Genomic DNA, 24,588 nt, shown 5'->3' on the forward strand with positions numbered 1-24,588 from the left:
ACAATTACCACGTCCCCTTTGGTCATTTCTTAGCCAGTCAGATATACTGAGCCATTTCCCTGCAGCTCCCTTTATCATTTTTGTTATTTTTCTCTGAATTCCCTTCATTTTGGCTGCTACATTATGATCGGGAGGTCCCCTGAAACCAGCTCCTTACCTCTGACTCACCAGCCCTGTGCAGGGTGTGAGTGAGAAAGAGGCAAAAAACATCCAGAAAAGTTGTGACTGAGGCCATCAAACTAATTCACTTGAGACCTAGAAGTAGCTCTCTCTCTCGCCCTTTGGTCTTACTAGACTCTCAGTATTTCTGGGTCAGAGCCTTGGATGTTTTATAAAACCTCCAGTACAATGGAGTATGATCCTGCTGGGAGCATTTGGGTGTTACTGTGACATAAGTGATTAATAACAATGTTCAATCGCTTTGTGACTTACCCATGTGTACTCCTGAGTTCCTCTTCTATTGCCGAGGGACGGGAGCACCTTTGGCTATGTGGAGTGCAGGCATGTAACTGCATATTCATCTAAGGCAGTGGGAAAACACCTGCTAATGTTCTTAATTCAGCTTATTGAGAAAGAGAAGGGGAAAAGAAAATGCACTTCAACGGGATGGGAATCTTTTTCTGTGAGCAGAAAGAAATGTTACTGCTGTAGAAAGAGGAATTTGAAAAACTGAGAGCAGCACAAATGATCGGGTAGTGGGAGGAATTGATTTATGAGGAGATTTTAAGAGTGAAATCTGACTAACTTGGCTAAGCAATGACTTTAGGCGGAAGGACATGATGATAATCTGAAGTACATGAAGGGCGTAACCACTAAGGAGGGAAAAGAATGATTGGGGGGGGCTTAGGGAGCGCCTTGAGGAGTAATGGGTTGAAATGAAGAAAGGGACAATATAGGCTGAGTATCATGAAATATTGCCCAGCAATGAGCTCCATCAGATAGTAGAGCAGCCTCTGAAAGGAAGTTCTCGTAGTCCTATCACTGGACTGGAAAATGCATGAAGAATAAACTGTCTGCATTGATGGGGAATAGATTTAGATGATCCGAGAGACTGTTTTCCATCTCTATCTTCTGTGATGATTTGATAGCTTCTGATAAGATAAGATAAGATAAGAAGGCCCTGCTGCTTATAGAAGGCTGGAAAATCAGTGCAAGGAGAGGAGAAAAATGTAAGGGCTTGTCTATTCTTACACAGCACTGCAGCAGCGCAACTGTAGTGCTTAGTGAAGATGGTACCTGTGCAGATGGCAGAGCTTCTCCCATCAGGGTAGGTATCTGTCCTGTTGACATAACACTGTCTACACCAGGACTTAGGTTGGTCCTGTGTTGCTCAGGGGTGTGGATTTTCCACATCCCTGAGTGACATAGTTACCAACTTAAATGTGTAGTGTAGACCAGGGCTCAGTGTTCATCCTATAGAACTTCTTCTCCTGGCACTGCTGTGAATTAGGGTACCCATATTAAAGAATGCTCTATTAAATCCATACAAACAGATGTTTTGTGTAACACTTGTAGATCCCCAATGTTAAAATGTTTGTTTCCTGTACAGCTTGGGAAGGAAGGCAGTCAGATGGACAATCAAGCAGCCCTCAGAACTCCACCTCCAGCTCCTCTCCCTCTGTTAAGGCTGATAATTCCCTGCCAGGCTTGGGGAAGAAACCATTCCAGAGATCTGACAGACTCCATGCAAGTAAGATATTTATTTTTCTGCACAAAGAGGGTTTTGTTGCTCTGATGGCAGAGTAAAAAGCAGAGCGGAAAATTAAGTAAAAGCTGCAGCTAGTTCCAGGGTTGGAGCAGTTTCTGGCCCATCCTGAAAGCCACTCCTGCTCTTCAGCATGAATTAGGGAAAAGAAAAACCACCACCCAACTCAGAAACTCTATACACCAAACATGTCCATGCCCAGCTCTTCTCATCAGGAAGCTTTGCTGGCTCTTGTGTTCGTAATCCTCTGTGCAACAGAGGCAGAAAAGGACTTGCATTATTTAGCTGCCTTTTCCTTCTAGCACTTAAGGTGTTTCCGTTACCTTAAAAAGGAAACAAAAATAAACCCCATCCTTCAAGCCCAAGAGTGTTACTTGGTTTCTTGCCAGGTTTTTTAAGTTACATGTTTCTCAATTCCCCTTTGTTGCTTGTGGTTTGTTTCACAGATGCTTGGAGTTTAAATGAAATCTCACTATTGTCTCTGTAGGCCAGGGGAATAGGGGGAACCATGTGCTCAGCCCCATCACCCCTCACTTCACATGGGCCAAAAAGTCCATCCATTGGTAACAGTTTTTGTTGGATTTGATCTGAATTAGTGGCCTTGAGGTGAAAGGTTCCATCCATATCCCATTCGGGGTCCTCTGCAATTTCTCCATGGCCCCTTAAGATCTTGCATTGTGGCAACCCACACTTAGTAATGTCAAGAGCCCATCAGTAGAGCCCTGCAAATCTCTGGATATCTGCTTTCTATCCACGGACCATATATGCGGATACAAATTTTGTATTCGCCAGGCTCTACCCATCAGTGCTGCTTTGTCAGTCACTCGAACGTTACCCCCCTCACACAGGAGGGTGCAGCCCTGCTCCCAGTACACAGGTGCACAATCACACAAATCACCATCACAGTTGGCCCTAGCTGACCCCTTTCTTTGCCTCATTCTGGATGCCCATGACGGACATGGACGCCATGGAGACTGAAGCACTCCAGGTCAGGGCTGAGATATTTTGGGCCCATGTGAGGGAAGTTTGCTTTTGCTGTACCTGTTCTGGGCATAAGTACCCAGCATACCCAGAGCTACTGCACCATCCCAGCACTAAACATTCACTTAATTTAAAATTTGAGGAAAAAAGAATAAGGCAGAGCCGTGTTCATTTATTGTTTGTGGCCAAGCTCCTTGCCAGCACTTTGCCAGTGAGAGATGTGCAGCACAGCCAGCTGGAGAGAGCTGCTCTGTATTCCAGACCCCACGCCATCTGCAGGTCAGGGGAATAGCGCAAACCAAACAGATGGCAAAATCGACACTGGAGTTTTCTAAATGGCCTCTGAGTGGGTGTGTCACCTTTCTCAAATGAAACAAGCTTCCATAGGAGTTCTGCTGTGGGGAGCAATTACCTTAAAATCATCATCCCCACGCTCTGGCAGAACATGGTATGACTGTCTTCATTAGACTTATTATTAATGATACGTTTTTAATTGATGTTCACAGAACATAATGGCATATTGCCAACAATGTGTAACAGACAAGCCCAAAGGAAAGAGCATACACTGTACAGATGCTCTCTCCGGTCAGGCTGTTTCTGAAATTACAGTGCTCATGTGAGACTTTCTGTAGCATGGGGATTGGTGCTAGAACTGCAGGACTAGTGGTTAGGACCTTTACCATGTGGGAAAAGGGAAGAAGAGGGAATATTTTTTCATTCTTACTGCTTTGTTTAGCATTGTGGTCTCAACACAAGCAGAGCTGTCTGCTGAAAACTGTGTACGTGATACTGATTTTTTTCTAAATCACTTCTGCTTTTGCTGAGTTCAAAATACGAACGAACCAGCAAGAAATCCAAAGGAAGAAGCTGCCCCGGGCCACAGGATTAAAATAGAAGATTAAAGTACACTTGCTAAAAAAATCCTCCTGAGAGAGACTCCTACCCCAGCGCAGGGGAGGTTCTGCTATCTCGGTACCATGGGCAGCCTAGAATACTTGCAGAGTTAGGCAAACCCAGACAAAGCAGAATATTAGGGGTTAATATTTTCCGTGGGAGATGAGACCTTCATAGCCCCAAGAATCCCCACATGATGTTTTTAATCATCCCATCACACTCTAACTCCCACGATTCCACGTAATGCTAATCCTTATGGCAGAAGGGTGGATGTTCGTCTGCTCTGCTCCCGACTTAGCCAGGGAGCTTCCTGCTCCCTCCCTTCCAGGGGTTGAAAATGAGCCATCAAAACAGCATTATTAATAACGTCATGTAACCGTGAGCTAAGTGAAGAGCAGCTCAGAGGTAGGGGAGCCCTTATTCTTGCCTCAGGTTACACAGACCTCTGTGGTTCTTTACAGGGCAGCTGAAGAGGACGAAATGTGCTGAAATTGATGTGGAAACACCTGACTCCATCTTAGTGAACACAAATCTGCGGGCGCTGATCAACAAGCACACATTCTCTGTCCTACCCACAGACTGTCAGCAACGGCTGCTGCTGCTGCTCCCAGAGGTGGACAGGCAGGTACGTAGAGGAGGAGCTATGTTTCCAGGTAACAACATGCAGAAACCAGGGATTGTTTGCTTCATACACAGCAATTGCCAATTCACTGAGATAAGGGCAGTCAAAACTCAAGTTTCAGAACATGCTTTCTGGAAACTGGGATGGCATTTTTTCATCCACATACAACACTATTTGGAAAAATACATGGAGTGTTGCTTTCAAGGAGGCATTAGGTCAGGGGTTGGCAACCTTTCAGAAGTGGTGTGCCGAGTCTTCATTTATTCACTCTAATTTAAGGTTCTGTGTGCCAGTAATACATTTTAACCTTTTCAGATGGTCTCTTTCTATAAGTCTATAATATATAACTAAACTATTGTTGTATGTAAAGTAAATAAGGTTTTTAAAATGTTTAAGAAGCTTCATTTAAAATTAAATTAAAATGCAGAGCCCCCCAGACCGGTGGCCAGGCCCGGGAAGTGTGAGTGCCACTGAAAATCAAAAAGAAGAACAGGAGTACTTGTGGCACCTTAGAGACTAACAAATTTATTAGAGCATAAGCTTTCGTGGACTACAGCCCACTTCTTCGGATGCATATAGAATGGAACATATAATGAGGAGATATATATACACACATACAGAGAGCATAAACAGGTGGGAGTTGTCTTACCAACTCTGAGAGGCCAATTAATTAAGAGAAAAAAAACTTTTGAAGTGATAATCAAGCTAGCCGAGTACAGACAGTGTGATAAGAAGTGTGAGAGTACTTACAAGGGGAGATAGAGTCAACGTTTGTAATGGCTCAGCCATTCCCAGTCCTTATTCAAACCGGAGTTGATTGTGTCTAGTTTGCATATCAATTCTAGCTCTGCAGTCTCTCTTTGGAGTCTGTTTTTGAAGTTTTTCTGTTGTAATATAGCCACCCGCAGGTCTGTCACTGAATGACCAGACAGGTTAAAGTGTTCTCCCACTGGTTTTTGAGTATTTTGATTCCTGATGTCAGATTTGTGTCCATTAATTCTTTTGCGTAGAGACTGTCCGGTTTGGCCAATGTACATGGCAGAGGGGCATTGCTGGCACATGATGGCATATATCACATTGGTAGATGTGCAGGTGAACGAGCCCCTGATGGTATGGCTGATGTGATTAGGTCCTATGATGATGTCACTTGAATAGATATGTGGACAGAGTTGGCATCGGGGTTTGTTACAAGGATAGGTTCCTGGGTTAGTGGTTTTGGTCAGTGATGTGTGGTTGCTGGTGAGTATTTGCTTTAGGTTGGGGGGTTGTCTGTAAGCGAGGACAGGTCTGTCTCCCAAGATCTGTGAGAGTAAAGGATCATCTTTGAGGATAGGTTGTAGATCTCTGATGATGCGCTGGAGAGGTTTTAGTTGGGGGCTGAAGGTGACAGCTAGTGGTGTTCTGTTATTTTCTTTGTTGGGCCTGTCTTGTAGGAGGTGACTTCTGGGTACTCGTCTGGCTCTGTCAATCTGTTTTTTCACTTCAGCAGGTGGGTATTGTAGTTTTAAGAATGCTTGATAGAGATCTTGTAGGTGCTTGTCTCTATCCGAGGGATTGGAGCAAATGCGGTTATATCTTAGAGCTTGGCTGTAGACAATGGATCGTGTGGTGTGTCCTGGATGGAAGCTGGAGGCATGTAGGTAAGTGTAGCGGTCAGTAGGTGAAAATCAACTCGCCTGCCACTTTTGGCACCTGTGCCATAGGTTGCCTACCACTGCATTAGGTATTGATGGATACCAGAGGTGATGGGCCTATAGTTTTATCCAATATAGTGAATCCTACATTCCTAATAGTAGTGAGATCAGTGGATTCTGCTGTAGTGGAGTGGACATGCTTAGGGGCAGGGAGTGTTGACTGCCAGCTTTTTTTCAAAATCTTTACAATGTGGTCTTATCCCCATAGCCGTTTAGGAGAGATGCCTTACTAGATGGTCTCTAAAACAATTGATGTACTTTAGCCCAGTCCCCTTATGGTTTCTGGATGTCTCAATAGTTGTCAGGTTACCACTGTTATACGCTGGGTTTGGTGAAATGAGACATGAGGCTGGATAGGGCTCTAGCCTTGCATAGATGCACAATGCTTTACATAGAAGGGAGAAGGTGTTAATGAATTATTTGTCAACACAGAGGAAGATGCTGTCCCTCCTACACAGTCTTTGTTCTAAATTGGAACACAGAACACACAATTTAGAGCTATAGAACATGTGGTGCAGATTTCGTACATTTTGTGGATTACCAATGAAAGAATTCTGTGTTTTAAGAAAGGATCTGAAAAAGTGAAGAGGATAATTCAATGCATAAGAAGAGGGAGGTAGGCCCATATATATGGAGTAGCAGGTTAAGAAATTATGAAGATAAGTGGGAGAAGGATACAAAGAAGGCATAACGGAAGGTGGTTTAGCAGGTCCATAGGCAGTTGGAGGAGTAAGTGGAAATGAAGGCAGCGATATAAACACGGGCAAAGTTCCACAGAACCTTGATGGTGAAGATGAATACTATTATTTAATATTTTGATGATGGCAGCATGTAGAGGCCTGAACCCCATCTTTCTAGGTATGTTATAAACAAATAACAAAAAGCTTGAACTGATGCACAGTGGAGTGACATGGTCTGAGAAGCAAAAACATGATCATTAGCCTCAGAGTTCTGTAAAGATTGAAGGGGGCTCAGATAAGAAGAAGAGTCCACAGAGGAAGAAGTTGGAATAAGTGAGCTGAGCTTTGACCCAGGAATGGATAAAGGTTTTGTGGCAGAATGGAGAGGAAAGAAGGGATTTCAGAGCTGTAGAGCATGAGTTCTCAACATTTTTGATACTGAGGCCCCCATTCCCATTCCAGGATCCTTCCTTCTATCTAGCCATATGAGAAGGGCAGGGTGGTTTCAATACCCTGACAGCCCTAGATTGAGAAAACCCATGATCTAGTTATAGGTAGGGTGAAATTTTTCAGCCAAAACTTTTTTCAGTGAAAATTACAGATGATGTGACATTGAAATGTTTCATAGATTCCAAGGCCACAAAGGACCATTGTGATCATCTAGTCTAGCACAGACCAGGTAATTCCTAGAGCAGATCTTTTTGAAAAACATCAAATTGTGATTTAAAAATTGTAAGTGATGGAGACTTCACATGACCCTCTGCAAATTTGTTTTTCATTGAATTGTTCACATGGGGGGTTGGGGGTTGAGTGCTTGCTTACATCCATTCCACATTAGGTGTGCACGTGCCATGTGCACAGTTGCTGGAGAGTTTTCCCTCAGTGGTATCTGTCAGGTCAGCTCTAGCGCCCTCGGGTGCTGTTCGCTTATGCACCGGTACAAGAGGCACCATCGACCCTGCACCCTCTCAGTTCCTTCTGATTGCCCGTGATGGTTGCTGGAACAATTCCTCTTACTTCGGCAAGGTGTTTTCAGTGGTTTTCTTCTCTGTATCTTAGCTGATTAGTCTTAGTATAGCTGTAATGTAAATATTGTAAATAGCACTATTGTAGATAGTTAGAGCCTCTTCCCTTACTGTTGAGGGGCTCCCTTCGCCACAGGGGCCACGCCTGCTCTGGTCCCCGGGCTTCAAACCTTGTGCCTCCTCTGGCAAGCTTATGCCCATGAGTGACCCACACTCCAGTTCTCTGAAGTGTCTGGAAGAAAGTCACATGAAAGAGCTCTGTCAAAGTTGTCGGGAATGTAAGTCTCATACAAAGAAGGACAGAGAGATCAGACTGAAGGCTTTTCTAACAGAAGCCGTTCGGATTCGGCACCAAGCACTGTGGCCCTGGTGCGAAGCGCTCCTCTGGCACAGCGTGCATCCTGACACTGTTCTCCATCTCCAGGATCAAGGAAGCATAAAAAGCAGCGCACCAATAGAGGGTGCTCATCGGTGCCTAAGAAAGGCAAGGAAGTGGAGTGTGAAGCGTGTTGGACCACTACTCATCTCCTGTCCCGTGATGGCACCATCGACTCCACCCAGAACGTTGAAGTCTGGTGTGAGATCCCCACAGCAAAGCTGGGAAGTGATCGCTGTGCCAGTGGGATTGCGGTGGCTTCAACCCTGGAGGCCTTTGCAACGGCCAGGTACTTGTTATTGCTCCCGGTACCGCCAACTCCAATGTAACAACCGCTGGCTCTGACGAGCATGAGCAGGAGAGAGCATGGTGCTCTGAGCTCCTTCCCAGCACCGGGACTTTCAATACCTTCTAGGGCAAGCCGACACTGCTTTCCTTTATGTGGTCATCCCCAGTCCACCACTGGTCCCTGAACCTTCAGCACCAACAGCAGAAGTGAGGGGTACCACTGTCCGTGGTCACCTCGGGAGGACTCATCATCTGAGTCAGACGTGGAGCCCTACACCCAGCTCAAGAGCCACCACCGGTACCCATCCTACATGCTGCCAGACCTCAGTTTGGGTCCCTCTGCTGGTATGTGGCCAGGTGGGCAGTGGCCTATGCATTGGCCATTCTGGAACCCATGGGGGTTTCCTGTTGTACCGGGTCCATCTTCTCACCCATCATACTCAGTTGCTTCTGAGAAAAGGGCTCTGCTCTGCTTAGCACCAGACCCCCAACTCCGATACCAAACTCGATACCGATGCACAGGATGTGGGCCCCATGGAGGTAATAGAGGCTGAAGAAGAGGAAAAAGGCCTTCCTCCAGTGCAGGCCTTTTCTTCCTTTTCCCCAGATGAGGCTGTCTTGGAAACGAGCTGCTCACTGCTACAAGATGATTTTAGAGCCCATCAGGAGCGTCTGAAGTGGATAGCAGCCAACCTGGGGCTAGAGATTGAGGAGCTCAAGAAATTGTCCCACAGCCTCATTGATATTCTGGCTGCAACAGCACCATCTAAGGTGGTCCTACCTATTAACAAAGCAGTAATGGGTCCAGTCAAAGCCCTCTGGCAGACCCCATCTTCTCTGCTCCCCACTTCGAAGAGGGCAGAGAAGAAATATTATGTGCCCGCCAACAGGTATGAGTACCTATACTCTGACCTCCCTCCTGGGTCCCTAGTTGTATCAGCAGCCAATGAGAGGGATAGACAAGGCCAACCATGTGCTACCCCCACACAGAAAGATGCAAAAAAACCGTAATCTGTTTGGGAGGAAAGTTTATTCAACAACTGGTCTTCAGCTACATATCGCAAACTAACAAGCCCTGCTGGAGAGAGATGATTACAACTTGTGGGACTCCTTGTCCAAATTTAAAGACTGCGTGCCTCAGGACTCAAGGCAGGAATTCTCTGCCTTATTAAAGGAGGGAAAAATATGTTGCCAGAGCCTCTCTCCAGGCAGCACTGGATGCAGCTGATGCGGTGGCCAGGACAATGGCCTCAGCAGTGTCCATGAGGCAATGCTCTTGGCTACAGTCCTCCAGGCTACCTCAGGAGATCCAAAGTCAATCCAGGACCTCCCTTTCAAAGGCTCCTCGTTGTTTTTGGAGCAAGCAGACACAAGACTCCACAGCCTGAAGGACGCAAGAGCTACTCTCAGGTCCCTGGGCCTCTGTGCGCCGTCCACTTCAAGGAAGCACTTCAGGCCTCAACGGCTGGCCTGCTTCTTGGCTCCACCACCGACACAGGGACCTGTTTAAATGAAAGGGCAGAGGTTACAAGCATCAACTGCTCCCATTCACCTCAACCTTGCTGCCGGGGTTACATAGGTACTCCAATGGCCCCTGCAGGCATTTTGAAGGTGTGCCTGAGTGCACTGTAGCAGTTCCCATCTCGGATTCTGCACCTCCTTTATTTTTGGACCAACTTTCCCACTTCAACTCAGCATGGTCCCACATCACATTGGACTGCTGCATGCTAAATACAGTGGTGGACAGTTATACCCTTCAGTTTTCCTCCATCCCTGCCTCCCACTCCCCATTCCTGTCCCTCTTCAGGGACCCTTTTCACGAGCAACTGCTAGCCCAGGAGGTGCATACCCTCCTTTGGGTGGAGGCTGTGGAACAAATACCTCAAAGTTTGAGAGGGAAGGCTTTTTTTTACTCCTGATGTTTCCTAATCCCAAAGGCCAAGGGATCCTGCCCTATCCTGGACCTGCGTTGGCTTGACAGTTATCTCAAGAAACTGAAGATCTGCATGGTCTCCATCATCCAGGGGATCCAGGGGACTGATATGCTGCTGTCGACTTGAAGGGCACTTTACTTTCACATTTCTGTCTTAAGAACAGCCATACTGGGTTAGACCAAAGGTCCATCTAGTCCAGTATCCTGTCTTCCGACAGTGGCCAATGCCAGGTGCCCCAGAGGGAATGAACAGAACAGGTAATCATCAAGTGATCCATCCCCTGTTGCCTATGCCCAGTTTCTGGCAAACAAAGGCTAGGGACACCATCCCTGCCCATCCTGGCTAACAGTCATTGATGGACCTATCCTCCATGAATGTATCTAGTTCTTTTTTGAACCCTGTTATAGTCTTGGCCTTCACAACATCCTCTGGCAAAGAGTTCCACAGGTTGACTGTGCGTTGTGTGAAGAAATACTTCCTTTTGTTTCTTTTAAACCTGCTGCCACTGAAGATTTCTCAGGTTTATTGTAAACCAGACTCATTATCAATTTGCAGATTTCCCTTTTGGCCTGTCTACAGCCCCACAGTTTTTTACAAAATGCATAGCAGTGGTAGCTGCCTTCCTCAGAAGGTGAGGCATTCAAGTCTACCTGTACCTCAATGACTAGTTGATCAAGAGTCATTCCGAGGCTCAAGTAAAGAACAGCTTCAGCCTGGTCCAAGTCACCTTCCAAGCACTGGGCCAGTTGGTAAACGAACAAAAGTCAACTCTCATTCCAGTTCAGAGAACAGAGTTTATCAGGACAGTACTCGACTCAACCCAGGCCAGAGCCTTCCTTCCAGAGGCGTTATTCCAGGCTACGTTGGAATTCATAGCCAAGGTCATGGCTCACCCAATCACAACAGCCCATGTTTGCCTCAAATTACTGGAACACGTGGCTGCATGCACTTACGTGGTCCAGCACACAAGGCAGCACCTCAGGCCCCTGCAGACATGGTTAGCTTCAGTGTACTTTCCGAACAGACATCACTTGGAATTGGTGCTTACTGTTCTGGCCCCAGTCCTTGCCTCCCTTGACTGGTGGAAGGACCCCCCGGTAGGTAATGGTGGGCATTCCCTTTGTCATCCCCCAGCCATCAGTGTCACTAGTGTCAGACACTTCAGACCTAGGTTGGAGAGCACACCTCAATCGCCTCAGGACTCAGGCCTTGTGATCCCAGAAAGAGCTCTCCCTGCACATAAACATCAGGGAGCTCAGAATGGTCCACTTGGGTTGCCAACTGTTCCTTCCCCAGATCACAGGCAAGGTAATACAAGTGCTGGCAGACAACACCACAGCCACGTTCTACATCAACAAGCAGGGAGGAGCGCGCTCCTCCGCCCTGTGTCAGGAGGGACTTCTGCGTGAAGCACTTTGTCCACCTCCTTGGCTTCACATCTTCCAGGAGCCTGGAACACCCTGGCAGATCACCTCAGCAGATCTTTCTCCTCTCACCACGAGTGGTACCTTTACCCAGAGGTCAGCAGGTTCATCTTCTAAAGGAGGGGATCTCCCCATGTAGACTGTTTACAACCAACCAGAACTGGAAATGCCTTCCATTTAGCTCACTGTGCGGGCACAGCCCTGGCTCCCTTTCTGACACCTTCCTGCTTCCATGGACAGAGCTCCTATTCTGTACATTTCGTCCAGTTCCTCTGGTTCACAAGGTACTTCTGAAAATCAAGCGGGACGAGGTGAGAGTTATTCACATAGCCCCAGTGTGGCAGTGCCAACACTGGATTGGCACGCTGCTAGACTTATCAGTAGCACCCTGCTACCGCTACCCATACCACTCCCACTCTGCCCAGACCTGATTTTGCAAGACCATGGCCATTTACTCCATCCAAAGCTTGGGTCCCTTCACCTGACTGCATGGAAGTTACACGGCTGAACCCAGAGGTGCAAGCCTGTTCAGCACAAGTTGGACAGGTCTTGTTGGGTAGTAGGAAGGCGTCCACTAGGGCTACCTATCTTGCTAAGTGGAAGTGTTTCTCAATATGGTCATCCCAACCAGGCTTTTCTCTGACTCGATCTTCCATTTAGTCTATTCTGGACTATTTGCTCCATCTGAAACAACAAGGTCTGGCCCTCACATCTATCAAGGTGCATCTAGTAGCAGTTTCGGCCTTCCACCTGCCAGTGGGCAGTAGGTCAGTTTTCTCTTACGAGATGACACTTTGCTTTCTTAAGGGATTGGAGACACTTTACCCTCAAGTTCACGATCCAGTCCCCCAATAGGACTTAAACCTGGTCCTATCGAAACTCAGACCTTCCCTTTGAGCCGCTAGCATCATGCCTTCTGCTGCTTCTCTCCAGGAAGATCACCTTTCTGGTAGCGATTACTTCAGCCAGAAGAGTCTCTGAAATCAGGGCCCTTATGGCAGAACCCCCGTACATGGTGTTCTTTAAGGACAAGGTCCAACTGCATCCCCATCCGGCCTTCCCGCCAAAGGTGGTTTTGCAGTTCGATAGCAACCAGGCCATTTTCATGTAAGTCTTCTTCCCAAAGCCTCACAAGAATTCAGAAGAGCGGCAACTTCACTCATTGGATCTTAGGTGCGCCTTCACCTTCTACATCAAGAGGACTAAACCATTCCGCAGATCCATGCAACTCTTTGTGGCAATAGTGGAGAGGATGAAAGGCCTATTGGTTTCAGCCCAGAGAATCTCATCCTGGATAAACTCCTGTAATTGGGCATGCTATAAGCAGGCAAACATCCCACCTCTGGCCATCTTGACCATGAGAGCTCAGGCCTCTTCAGCAGCATTTCTGGCACAAGTTCCTGATCCAAGACATCTTCAGGGCCACATCCTGGTCATCAGTGCATACCTTCTCCACTTCGTCATCACCCAACAGGCTTAAGACAACACCAGATTCAGGAGAACCAGAGTTGCAGTCCACATGTCCATGAATTGTCAGCCCACCTCCTTGGGTACTGCTTGTGAGTCACCTACTGTGGAATGGACATCAGCAAGTACTCGAAGAAGGAAAAACAGTTACTGACAATCCATAACTGTTGTTCTGCGAGATGTGTTGCTCATGTCTATTCCACGATCCACCTACCTACCCCTCTGTCGGAGAAAGCTGGCAAGAAGGAAATGAGAGGGGGTTAGGCCGGTGGCCCCTTTATACTGGCGTGTAAGCACATGACATCAAAGGGTGCTAGAGCCGAGCCGACAAATACCACTGAGGGCAAAATCTCCAGCACCAATGCATCCAGTATGTGCACACCTAGCGTAGCATGAGCAGCACATCTCGAAAAACAGTAGTTACAGAAGGTCAGTAACTGTTTTTTTGTTTTGTTTTGCTTTTTTAACTTGAAACATTTTCTTTTCACATTTTCAACATGAACTGTTTCAATTATTGTATTTTTCTTCAATTAAATTTTGTTTTAAATTAGTAGTAATGCTCAAAATTGAAACAAAATGTTTCATTTGACCCCAAACCACTTTTAAGATTTTTCAGAATTGTCAGCAAACAAAAAAATCAGCTATTCACACAGTTCTAGTTACAGTCTGGCTGCTAGAGGAAGCAGGGGGCTGAAAGGTGACACTAGATTTGCTGTGGTTAATAGTGATGGCGAAGGAAAAAGGAGGCGTTCAGGTTTTGCCATGTTGAATTTGACATTCCCTGCTGGCCCAGAACAGCATTCAGCCACATTCCAAGGAAGGGGCTGTGACATTCTATACCTGGGGGGAGCGTACCGTAACCCCATATTCCTCATTTTCATATAATCGTGATCTTACATATAAAGCATGCATTGTAAGGTATCATGCTGAAAGCCATTTCTCTATCCATGTATATGTCTCATTAATGCATATGAAGTTATGAGAATTGTGTTGTATGGTTGTCACTAAAACATGCTGTAAGTTGGGGAATCAGCCAGATATTAGCTCCCCAGAGACAACAGCAAGGAAAGTAACCAGTGCCCGGGCGGGATGTCAAACAACCCATCAGCAATCATTGTCCAGCAAGGGAGTTACAATGCAATGATTCACCTGCATGAGGCCACCCCAGGGGAATTGCTCAGCCTTGCTTGGAGAGACTCAGCAATGCCCCCAGACATGCCTGGACTTGTGCTCCCCAAGCACATGGACTGAGGGTATAAAAGAGACAGAATGGACACATACAGTGCCCTCCTTCTCCTGCCCCCACCTTCGCTGCTAGCAACTTAGACACTGAGAAGAAGACAAGCCTCCAACAGAGGAGATTGGCCCAGAGGAGATTGGTTTTAAGAAACAAACCTGTATATTAAGCACTGCAATATCCAGTCAGGTGAGAAAAACTGCTTAATCTAGATGTTGCCCAGTCTAATGGGGTTGAGAGTTTAGACTGTGTGCTTATATTTTATTTTATTTTAGTAACCACTCTGACTTAATATCTATCTTTATAGTTAAGAAATTTGTTTGTTTATTCTCCCTGAAGCAATGTGTTTGGTTTGAAGCATGTCAGAGACTCCCTTTGGGATAAGAAGCCTGGTGTATATCAATTTCTTTGTTAAATTGATGAGCTCATATAAGTTTGCAGCGTCCAGTGGGCATAACTGGATACTAGGATTGTGTCTGGGACTGGAGGTATTGGCTTGTGTCATTCGGTTGCACAATCCAAGGAGCAACTTACATGCCAGAGGCTGTGCGTGAACAGCCCAGGAGTGGGGGTTCTCACAGCAGAGCAGGGTAAGTCTGGCTCCTAGAGTCAAGGTTTGGAGTGACCTAGCAGATCACCGGTCCACATAACACCAGGGGAACGTCACAGGGGCTGAGTAAGGACATGGTACCACATTTCCACAGCCTGACTAATATGTGCCTACTGTGTCCCACTCAGTTGTGCATGATCTAACCTGCCACGTTGACTTGTGAGTGAGAGGTAGGCTTTGGAAGAGCTCACGCTCCATGGGGGAAGAGAACAGCCCAACAGAGAGGCTCATCAATAAGGCAGGGAGTGGAGCCTAGAGAGTACCAGTCACAGAAAACTCAAGTACCAGTGCTAGTGATGTGTCACAATAGCTGGGAACCATTACCTCCCTCTTGTAATGAAACCAGAGTAACACTTGCTGTGCAGTACTAGCCCTCTATGGACTGATGATATGACTCAGCAAATAAAATGCTTTTAACTGAGACTGGACTGGAATTTCTGGATTCTGCAATGTGAGGGAGCTTTTACTTGCTTTAGTGTTTACCAGGTGCTACTTTCAGATTGTGAGAGAACATCCTTCACCCTAGTTTTCCGTTTAATTTCTCCCGCCCTTCAAAGCTATGTGTCGGACCAACTCATCTTTTCAGATGGAGAGAGCTGGTCACAGCTCTGTCAGGATCTTGCTTCTGCTAAATGGAGTCTTTGGGGAGAAACCTGAGATGTTTGTTAGCCTGGGAACCTCAAGACACAAATATATCCTATATTGCACTGCTGCCATTAGAACACTGACCCAACCCTTGTTTTTTGTTAAATGTAGTGACACTTTTCTGTCACTTCTCCTCACACTTACTGTCTATGTTAGGACTGCATGTGAGTACATCCACACACTCTCAAAAGTTCAAGATGGTCACACTGAGTACGATACTGCAAAAGGAGGACTGGTTTTCAGCCCTCGACCACGAAGATACTTATTTTCATATTACCATACACCCCACTCACAGGAAATTCCTGCATTTCACAGTAGGACACAAACATTTCCAGTACAGTGTACTATCATTCAGCCTATCCACTGCACTAAGAGTTTTCTCCAAAACTCTAGCGGTAGTAGCGCACATCTACGCAAACAGGGAATAATGAACTTCCCTTACCTGGACAATTGCCTAACTCAACAAGAAGCACCGGGCACAGTCCAGACAACAATCACACTATTCAGGGATCTAGGGCTACAGATAAACAAATGAAAATCCACTCTAATCACTATCCAACATCTGGACTTCATCGGGGCACATCTTGATGCCATAGAAGCCAAGGCATCCCTGCCCTTGAACAGATTCACAACTCTGACAGACCTTACCTCAGAGGTAAGAGTCAGCCCCCAAATACCAGCTCAGACTGTCCTGCAACTGCTAGGACACATGGCAGCCACAGCGTTCATGGTACAACACACAAGACTACATATGCGCTGCCTACAGAGCTGGTTGAGCTTGGCATATATAACCAGCAAGTACAGCCTCACAAATGACTTGCAGTACCACCCCATGCCCTGGACTCTACACTGGTGGACAAGACCAGAAAATGTATGCATGGGTATCCCATTCCAACAGGAACCCCCCACCAATAGTAATCATGACTGATAGGTTGGGGTGCCCACATGTGTCAGCACACGGTCCAAGGCAAATGGTCTCTTGTGGAGACTCAGTTACACATCAACCTACTAGAGCTATGCGCGGACCGCAATGCTTGCAGACACTGCCTATCTCACATAAAGAACGAATCAATTCGCATAATGACTGACAACATTGCCTGTATGTTTTACATCAGTCACCAAGGGGGCGCTCAGTCTCACTCACTCTGCACTAAAGCCATGAAACTGTGGAACTGGTGCATACACCACAACATAACCATTTCGGCCTCCTATTTTCCTGGCTGTCAGAACGCGACAGCAGACATGCTAAACAGGTACTTTTCTCAAGACCACAAGTGGGAAATGAACGAAGGAGTCCTGCTATCCATATTCTGCCGGTGGGGCACTCCCCTCATTGACTTGTTCATTTCCCCAATGAACCACAAATGCGCAATGTTCTGCTTGAGAGCATGGATGGGAGCAGAATCACTGGGGAACGCCTTCCTCATCACGTGGGATGTAAACTCATGTACGTGTTCCCACCAATTCCCCTGATATCACACGTGATACACAAGATATGACCTAGACAAGGCGAAAGTCATCCTCATAGTCCTGACGTGGCCCAGGCAAGCATAGTACCCTTACTTGATCTCTCTGACCATCCGAATGTGTCGTCTCAGAACAACGGTCGCACTCTTCACCCAAATCTGGAGAAACCCCACATTCAAGCGTGGCTCCTGTATGGTTCCATCATGGAGAACTAGCCTGCTTGGAACAAGTTCAACACGTATTACTAAACAGCAGGAAAGTGACCACAGGTAATACTTACCTTCCAAAATGGAAGAGATTTCCTCCTGGTGTCAAGAAAAAAAATTGACGGCCTCCACAACACCGATACCATTAGTGTTGGAATGCCCACTGGAACTGAAACGTTCGGGTTTACCAACGAGCTCCATCAAAGTCCATCTCGCAGCCATCACAGTATTCCATCCTGAGATTGACAGGACCTCGATCTTCACGCACTCCATTACTAAACGCTTCTTTGTGGGTCTCCACAACATTTACCCAGAGGTTCGCCAACCTACTCAGGCCTGGGACCTCAATCTGCTATGGAAATGCCTTGCCAGACCACCATTTGAACCCCTAGCCACCTGTTCCCTCCTACATTCATTCATGAAAGTGGCCTTTCTGGTCACTATTACTTCTGCCAGACAAGTGAGATGGGGCTCTCATGGCCGATCCTCCCTACAAAATATTCTCCGAAGACAAGGTCACACCCAAAATTTCTACTGAAAGTAACATCACCCTTTCATATGAACCAACTAATCCATCTTCCCACGTTCTATCCCAAGCCTCACGAGACTCCAGTCAAGACTATCTTGACTACTAGTTTAGTATAATAAAATGCCAAGGGTACAGTGCCCCAACTTCATTTGTTAGTAAACTTGCTTTCTCTTCCTTCAAATGGGAACTGTGAGCCCTTTTGGTTACAGCTTGGAAAGACTGTCTAGTTTCACTGTAACCTCATAAAGCGCCTCTGCTGAAATGCTGTTTTGTAACTTCCTCCAGCAGTACTTACAATCAATATCCCTCTGACTTCTAGAGTAACATATTAGCAGGTCTTTTCTTCCTCTTTCTCCAGCTCCAAAAGCACAACACTGGGACTACATTGGGGAATACCCTTTAGACCTCTTTGCTTAGAAAGCCATAGGGGCCCTGCTCTGTCAACTGCAGACTAACCTAAAAATTCTACCTTTGAAGTGTTCAGTGTGCAAAGAATATTAGGCAGGGAGGCTGCTGGGATGATTTTTTGTAGATTAAAAACCTGGGCTCACTTAGGCTCTTTAGAATTTGTGCCCTAGCAAACAATGCACATTTTCCTGTTGGCAATAGGGTGACCAGACAGCAAATGTGAAAGATCGGGACAGGAGGTTGGGGGTAATAAGAGCCTATATAAGAAAAAGACCCAAAAATCGGGACTGTCCCTATAAAATCGGGACATCTGGTCACCCTAGTTGGCAACCCCGCTAGAAAGTCACAGATTCCTCCCCCCGCATTCCTTTTCTTCCTGCAATGTGATCTTGTTTTACCAAAGCTCTAGCTTGTGCAACCTAGTTCACTCTACATGCCAAGTCACTGGGCTGAATCAGACTTTGATTGGGAAAGAGTTCTGAGTAGTTGAATAAATGTTGTCTGACCCCAATGGTGGATTTTAGATTTCAGATAATACTGTGGTAATTTTCTTAGAACTACCCACCACTCTCAGTGTTATTTTGCTCCTCAGAGAATTTGCAGGCTGTATAAACTGGAGAAGGAAAGTTGCTTAAACTAGAAAACTGGAGACGGGAAGAGGTAAAGCCATAGATGTGCCAAATCTGCATGGTCACACACTTGTCTTCCATGTGTTTGGCTGAGATCCAGTGGATGGTGTGGGTGTTGGTGCAGAAAATCAAAATACTATCTAATGGGCTCGTAGACAGCAGAAAGGCACATACCAAAAGTGTGCTTTACCAGACATGACCCAAGGTCTACCCAGCCCTCCAACTGGCCTCCAGCAATTGCCGGTACCTGATGCTGAGAGAAGCACGTCCCCACACCCAGCCACACCAACAGTGCACTTATACTAAGCCATGGCCAGGGTGAGGGATTCTGCTCCGTACAGTTGAGCAGCGTGTATTTGCAGCAGGAGAAAGATCTCTGCTTTCGCAAATCGTTACAACACAGCTGCTCAGCTACCCCTCATTGTAGAACTCAGTGTAAGTCTGTCCCACGCAAACCCACTGTTAGTCACTGCCATTGTTTTAAACTAAATTATCTACATTACAAATGCTGACATTAAGTGAAAACAATGCTTCTCTCTTAAAGAAACAAATCTTGCATTGTTGAAAGCTTGCTGCATAATTCTTCTTCCCTTTGCCCCAAATCTCTCTTTTGTTTGAGCCTTGGCAGATTTAGAGTGCCAGGAACCTAATAGCAAGGTTTATATCTTGTATAAGAAACAAACGCCACCATCCATTGACCCCTGGCGAGCTGCTCTGATTTATGGAACTGTGTGGTTTTTGCTTGTTTCTGATATATGAGACTTGTAATTCAATGATACATTGAGCAGAAAGAATCCCAGACCTTCTCCTGTTACCCCTGTTATCATTCCCCACAGTGGCAAGTGTACAGCTACTGGCCAAGAGTACACTTTCTCTTTATGCACACCGCACTGAAGCATAGCTGTTCTACTTGGTTATTTCAGAGGCTTTACTGTCCCATGCCCCATTGGGCACAGGTCTGTCTGAAATATCCATAGCTGTGATTCTGCGCATTTGATACTTTTATTATTATTTATTATATGTATTTTCATAGTACCTAGGAGCCCTAGTGGCCCAGGCCCCCATTGTGGTAGGCACTTTAGAAACACAGCATAAAGATGGTCCTTGCTGCAGGGAGCTCACAGTCTAAGACCAGAAACAATATATGGAGACTGACAGACGGGAAAGTACAAGTAAACAATGCGACTGACTTTTAAAATGCTTCTTTTGATGTCCCTGACTTCCTCTTTGTGTGCCTTTTTGTTTTCCCCTGGAAATTGCTGCTTTTGACAGCAGTCAGTTTACTCTGTGATCATTTAGAAGGGAGGGCAGCGTGTACCTGTAGAAGCCTTTTGAGAGGTAGTTGTAATGCTTCTTTTATGTTATGAGTAGTGCAACTTGTAAAGCATCAGCTTGTGCTTCTCCCTGTCTCCTGTAGGGTCCTGTGATTCTCATTTGTCCAGGGTTTTTATTGTGTATGTGTGCGTCGCAGTGGGAGGGTAGAGGATTGGGGTGAAGGTGGAAGGGCAAGAGAAATCCACCAGGATTCTACGGGACCCAGACTTAGGTGAAGGAGGGCCTTCTGGGGCCAGTAATTTTACTCCTGGATCAATCAGAAGAGCAGCTTTGGAGTGCCATGAGGCATTGTCAGTCCAAGCAGTGAGCTTTGGACCAGAATCTGCTCCTCTGATCCCCAGGTGGCAGTATGTGGCACTTAAATCTGTATTCAATAAGTTAACATTTGCTTGCTTTATTGTTTCTCTCAGGTTGGGGCAGACGGTTTAATGAAGATGAGTGGCTCAGCACTCAACAATGAGTTCTTCACTTCAGCTGCCCAAGGCTGGAAGGAGAGGTTGTCAGAAGGTGAGTGTCTTGCCCTGGGAAGCAAGGAGCTATAAACTGTGAACTTCTGAGGAGTTTCTTCTTATGTGGCATCTCCATTACTGGAGGTTTGCAGCCATGATAGCCCATTTGTTAAGATCCTCTTCTAAGCTTTTTGTGGGTAGATAATCCTCTTGATCCCCCAGGATACCACACAGTCTGCCCCCAAGGTCTTCTTTTTCTGCCTTGTGTTCTTCTGCCATCATCTTTCCTTTCCAGTGCCCATAAACGTGCATTGCCTGCTGAACCCCTTAAAATGTGCTCTGTAAATCAAATCTTTCTTTTCATAAGATCTCTGACTAGTGTTTGCTGAGTTCCAATCATCTCCAATATCTTTTGGTTGGTTACACAGCTTATCCGTGATATTTTTAGAATTCTTCTATAACACCATAATTCAAAGAACTGTAATTTCTTTATTATCAATTGTTTGCATGTCCGTGTTTCACAGCAGTAATTTAACACAGGCCAAATGTAAGTTTTTTGGAGCTGGACTTTAATCTTCAGATTTATGTCTCTTCTCATCAGATGTTTATTCTTCCAGAATGTCTCTCACCCTTGCTGTTTTGGTGCTGATTTCAGTTTCTAATCTTCCATCTTCTATAATGATGCATCCTAAACCAATAATGTCACTTGCTGTACAGTTGTCATTCAGTGGAATCTTGCATGTTTTCCCAGGATTCTTGCATATCACCATGTCTTATCCACGTTCAGTTCTAGACCATACTCTGCCATATCCATACATAATCTCCACCAACTTCATCAGACATTCTTCTGAATCAACCAACGGCACTTTGTCATCTACATAGTCAATGTTATTCACCCATTTTCCAGTCATCTTAATATTTTCTTCTGTTTCTTTAATTAATATCATCAAAGACTCTTTATAAACATTAAATAAAAGGTGTTTAGTGAATGCATAATGGAGATTTCAGGGAGAAATTCCAGTCCTATAGTGATTTAACAGGTGAAAATAGCTGCACTCAAAATGGTCAGTGAGACAAAGTGTCAGCTAGTGGTTATCCAGACTGCAGAGCAGAGAGGAGGTTTTATTGGAGACTTATCCTTTGAAAAAATGTGACGTGCAGCACATAATAAGTGAGATGAGGTGATGAGTGAGATGAGGCAGAGATACTTGAAAAGTAAAGTGCTGGGATGGTAGTGGAGATGCACTGTTCTCATTAGAAAAGAGGGACTAAACTGGGGCGACCAAACGTGGCTCACTCATTTATACACAGGTGCAAACCTGCAGAGGCTATAGGTAAGCAGAGTGAAACATTCCATCTTCCTCCAAGTCACACTGTAGTTGGAACTGGCAGTTTCTGTGGGCCATACTTTTATACAGAAGAAAAGGGCAGCCATGTGCCACGTTGCAGAACCATGTGAGCTTCATTTGTCCCCTGGGCTGCATGCTGACCACTGCTTCTAAATGCATACAGAGATGTTGTTTATCAAAGCAAGTGAGGCACCATTCTATCTCAATTGCTTCATTTCAAAGATGCACTAAAATTATGAATGTCAATACATTATTGTCTGGATGACAGTGTGGCAGAAACATGCTTTGTGTACCACCGTCATATAGCTTCATCTGATTGGTTTAGAGAACAGCCAATCTGAGGATTTAGCTGCTAGGTCAGATGCCAAGTTTGGCAGAGCAATATTCCAATCTGTTTGACTGATGCAGCTAATACTTCTCATTCCCACCCATCCCGAGAGAATACTACTTGCCAGTCACCTACAGTGGGATCCATGCTGACACACCCTTGAAGAAAAACGAACTCTTACTCACTCTACAGCAGGGGCTCTCAAACTTCATTGCACCGCGACCCCCTTCTGACAACAACAATTACTACACGACCCCAGGAACGGGGACCAAAGCCTGAGCCTGCCTAAGCCCCACCGTGCTAGGTGGGGGGGCCAAAGCCCAAGCCCCACTGCCCTGGGCGAGGAGGCCAAACATGAAGCCCAAGGGCTTCAGCGCCAGGCAGGGAGCCTGTAACCTGAGCCTCGCTGTCTAGGGCTGAAGCCCTCAGACTTTGGCTTTGGCCCCAGGCGATGGGGCTCGAGCTTCAGCAAATCTAAGCCACCCCTGGCAACCCCATTAAAATGGGGTCCCAACCCACTTTGGGGTCCTGACACACAGTTTGAGAACTGCGGCTCGACAGTAACTGTGATACTTGGAGATGCTGTAGTCGGGGTGGATCCCATGACCTACCCTTCTTCCCTGCTTTTTGGAGTACTCAGAAATCCCAGGCTTTGAGGTGCCAGGGGCCTGAGGAAGGCTGGCAGTTGCTCTGCCTTTAATGCTCTTGTACAGGAGCATGAGGAGGCCCAGGGCGCACATGCGGGTTTGAAAAGTTTCCTATCTCACACACGAGGCACATGTGCACCTACAGTGGGATCCACACAGACTACAGCGTATCAAAGAACCACAGTGACTGTAGGGTAACCAACTGTTTATTTTCCACACAGAGAGCACGTTACACCATTACTCTGTGATCTGCACTGGCTGCCAGTTGATTTCTAGAAGAAGGTTAAAGTATTGGTTTTGATTTATACAGTCTTAAATGAATTGGGTCTTGGCTATTTGAGAGAACTGTGGCTCTCACAGTGTAATAGTATGGCAGCTAGGATCCTCTGTGGATCCTTAGTTAACAGCTTTGTGGCTTAAATGGAAGTGGTCTGGCATCTATGAGTTCATGGCTTAGAAATTTCCTTCCCTTCCCATGATCTGCCAGAGTCTGGCTTCATACAACACTGCAAATCTCAGCTGTTTTCCCAGCCTTTTTTTGGGGTGGGGAGGAAGATTTGATTGGCAGAGGGGGAGTAATAGGGAGGGGTATATTCTGGTGTGGGAAGGTTTCTAAGTTTACTTGACATGTTTTGATAGCTTGTTTTTAACTTTTATGACAGGCACAATTGGAAAATGAAATAACGTTATTGACCATTTCACTGGGCATTTCTGGACTACAAAAGTGGTGTAATGGCACCCAGCAACACTGCCCAATAGTTTAGAACAAGAAATAAAAAATAATCTTATTTATAGCTGAAATTGAAAGGGGAATTTAAAGAGGCAGAATGCAAGTACCCAAGCTGGAATTTGTTAGGACATTGAGGCTTAATCCCTATTAACTGCAAATACTGCCATAGGGTTCTTAAATGACCACAAGACCTTGGTTTTACATCCCCTCTTGAAAGACAGTACGAGTAAACTAATAGTTGCAAGTCAAGGCCATTGTGTTCCATCTGTAATAATACATAGTCTGTAAAAGAAACCTTGCTGAACTAGTTCCCAATGCACTGGTTTATCTAAAAAATGACAGGGATCTGAAGTCTGTCTGTCTCTCATGATTGCAATTGGCCTAATTCTTCTTGTTGATTGACCTTCTTGCTGATATCCCTCTTTGTATTGCAGGTGAGTTCACCCCAGAAATGCAACTGAGAATACGTCAGGAGATTGAAAAGGAGAAGAAGGTGGAGCTATGGAAGGAACGGTTCTTTGAGAGTTACTATGGTCAAAGGTAAGAAACTGGATTGTCTTTTCTCTCATGGCATGTCCTGAGGCACCAGTTCCCAGAATTCAGAGCTCATTTTCTTTCATGGGACCCTCTTTTTCACTGGGCTTCTAAACTGATTGAGGATTAACTCGATCTGGCTGTAATGGAATCACAGAAAAGACCTATTAGGTCATCTAGTTAATTCCTGGTCTGTGCTGGATTACTCCCTAAAGCATGGTTTCCAGTGCTTTATCCAGTCTAGCTTTAGTGTTCCTTGCCTGCTGTAGTGGTGGATGTAGTCTAGGCTTCATACCTCTGTTCCCCACCCCGATCCTCACAGTTCTAGAAGGTCCATCTCTTAAGTTTCTCTTGGCATATTCCAGCCAACTAAGTTATTCGACATTTACTTTGTC

General features: G+C 45.8%; 1 protein-coding gene across 5 annotated transcripts in view; it reads left to right on the plus strand.

The window, feature by feature from the left end:
• Positions 1–24,588, plus strand: part of ASXL2 (ASXL transcriptional regulator 2) — a 237,481-nt gene that overhangs the window by 206,083 nt on the left and 6,810 nt on the right. For all 5 annotated transcript variants that reach the window (XM_034766832.1, XM_034766833.1, XM_034766834.1 and 2 more), the window contains 4 exons: positions 1,550–1,690; positions 4,042–4,205; positions 20,567–20,663; positions 24,094–24,199. In XM_034766832.1, coding sequence (XP_034622723.1) covers positions 1,550–1,690; positions 4,042–4,205; positions 20,567–20,663; positions 24,094–24,199 — 508 coding nt within the window. The remainder of the gene's footprint in view (positions 1–1,549; positions 1,691–4,041; positions 4,206–20,566; positions 20,664–24,093; positions 24,200–24,588) is intronic.

The sequence above is a fragment of the Trachemys scripta genome, chromosome 3, assembly GCF_013100865.1.
Source record: "Trachemys scripta elegans isolate TJP31775 chromosome 3, CAS_Tse_1.0, whole genome shotgun sequence".
NCBI classification, from domain to species: Eukaryota; Metazoa; Chordata; order Testudines; family Emydidae; genus Trachemys; species Trachemys scripta.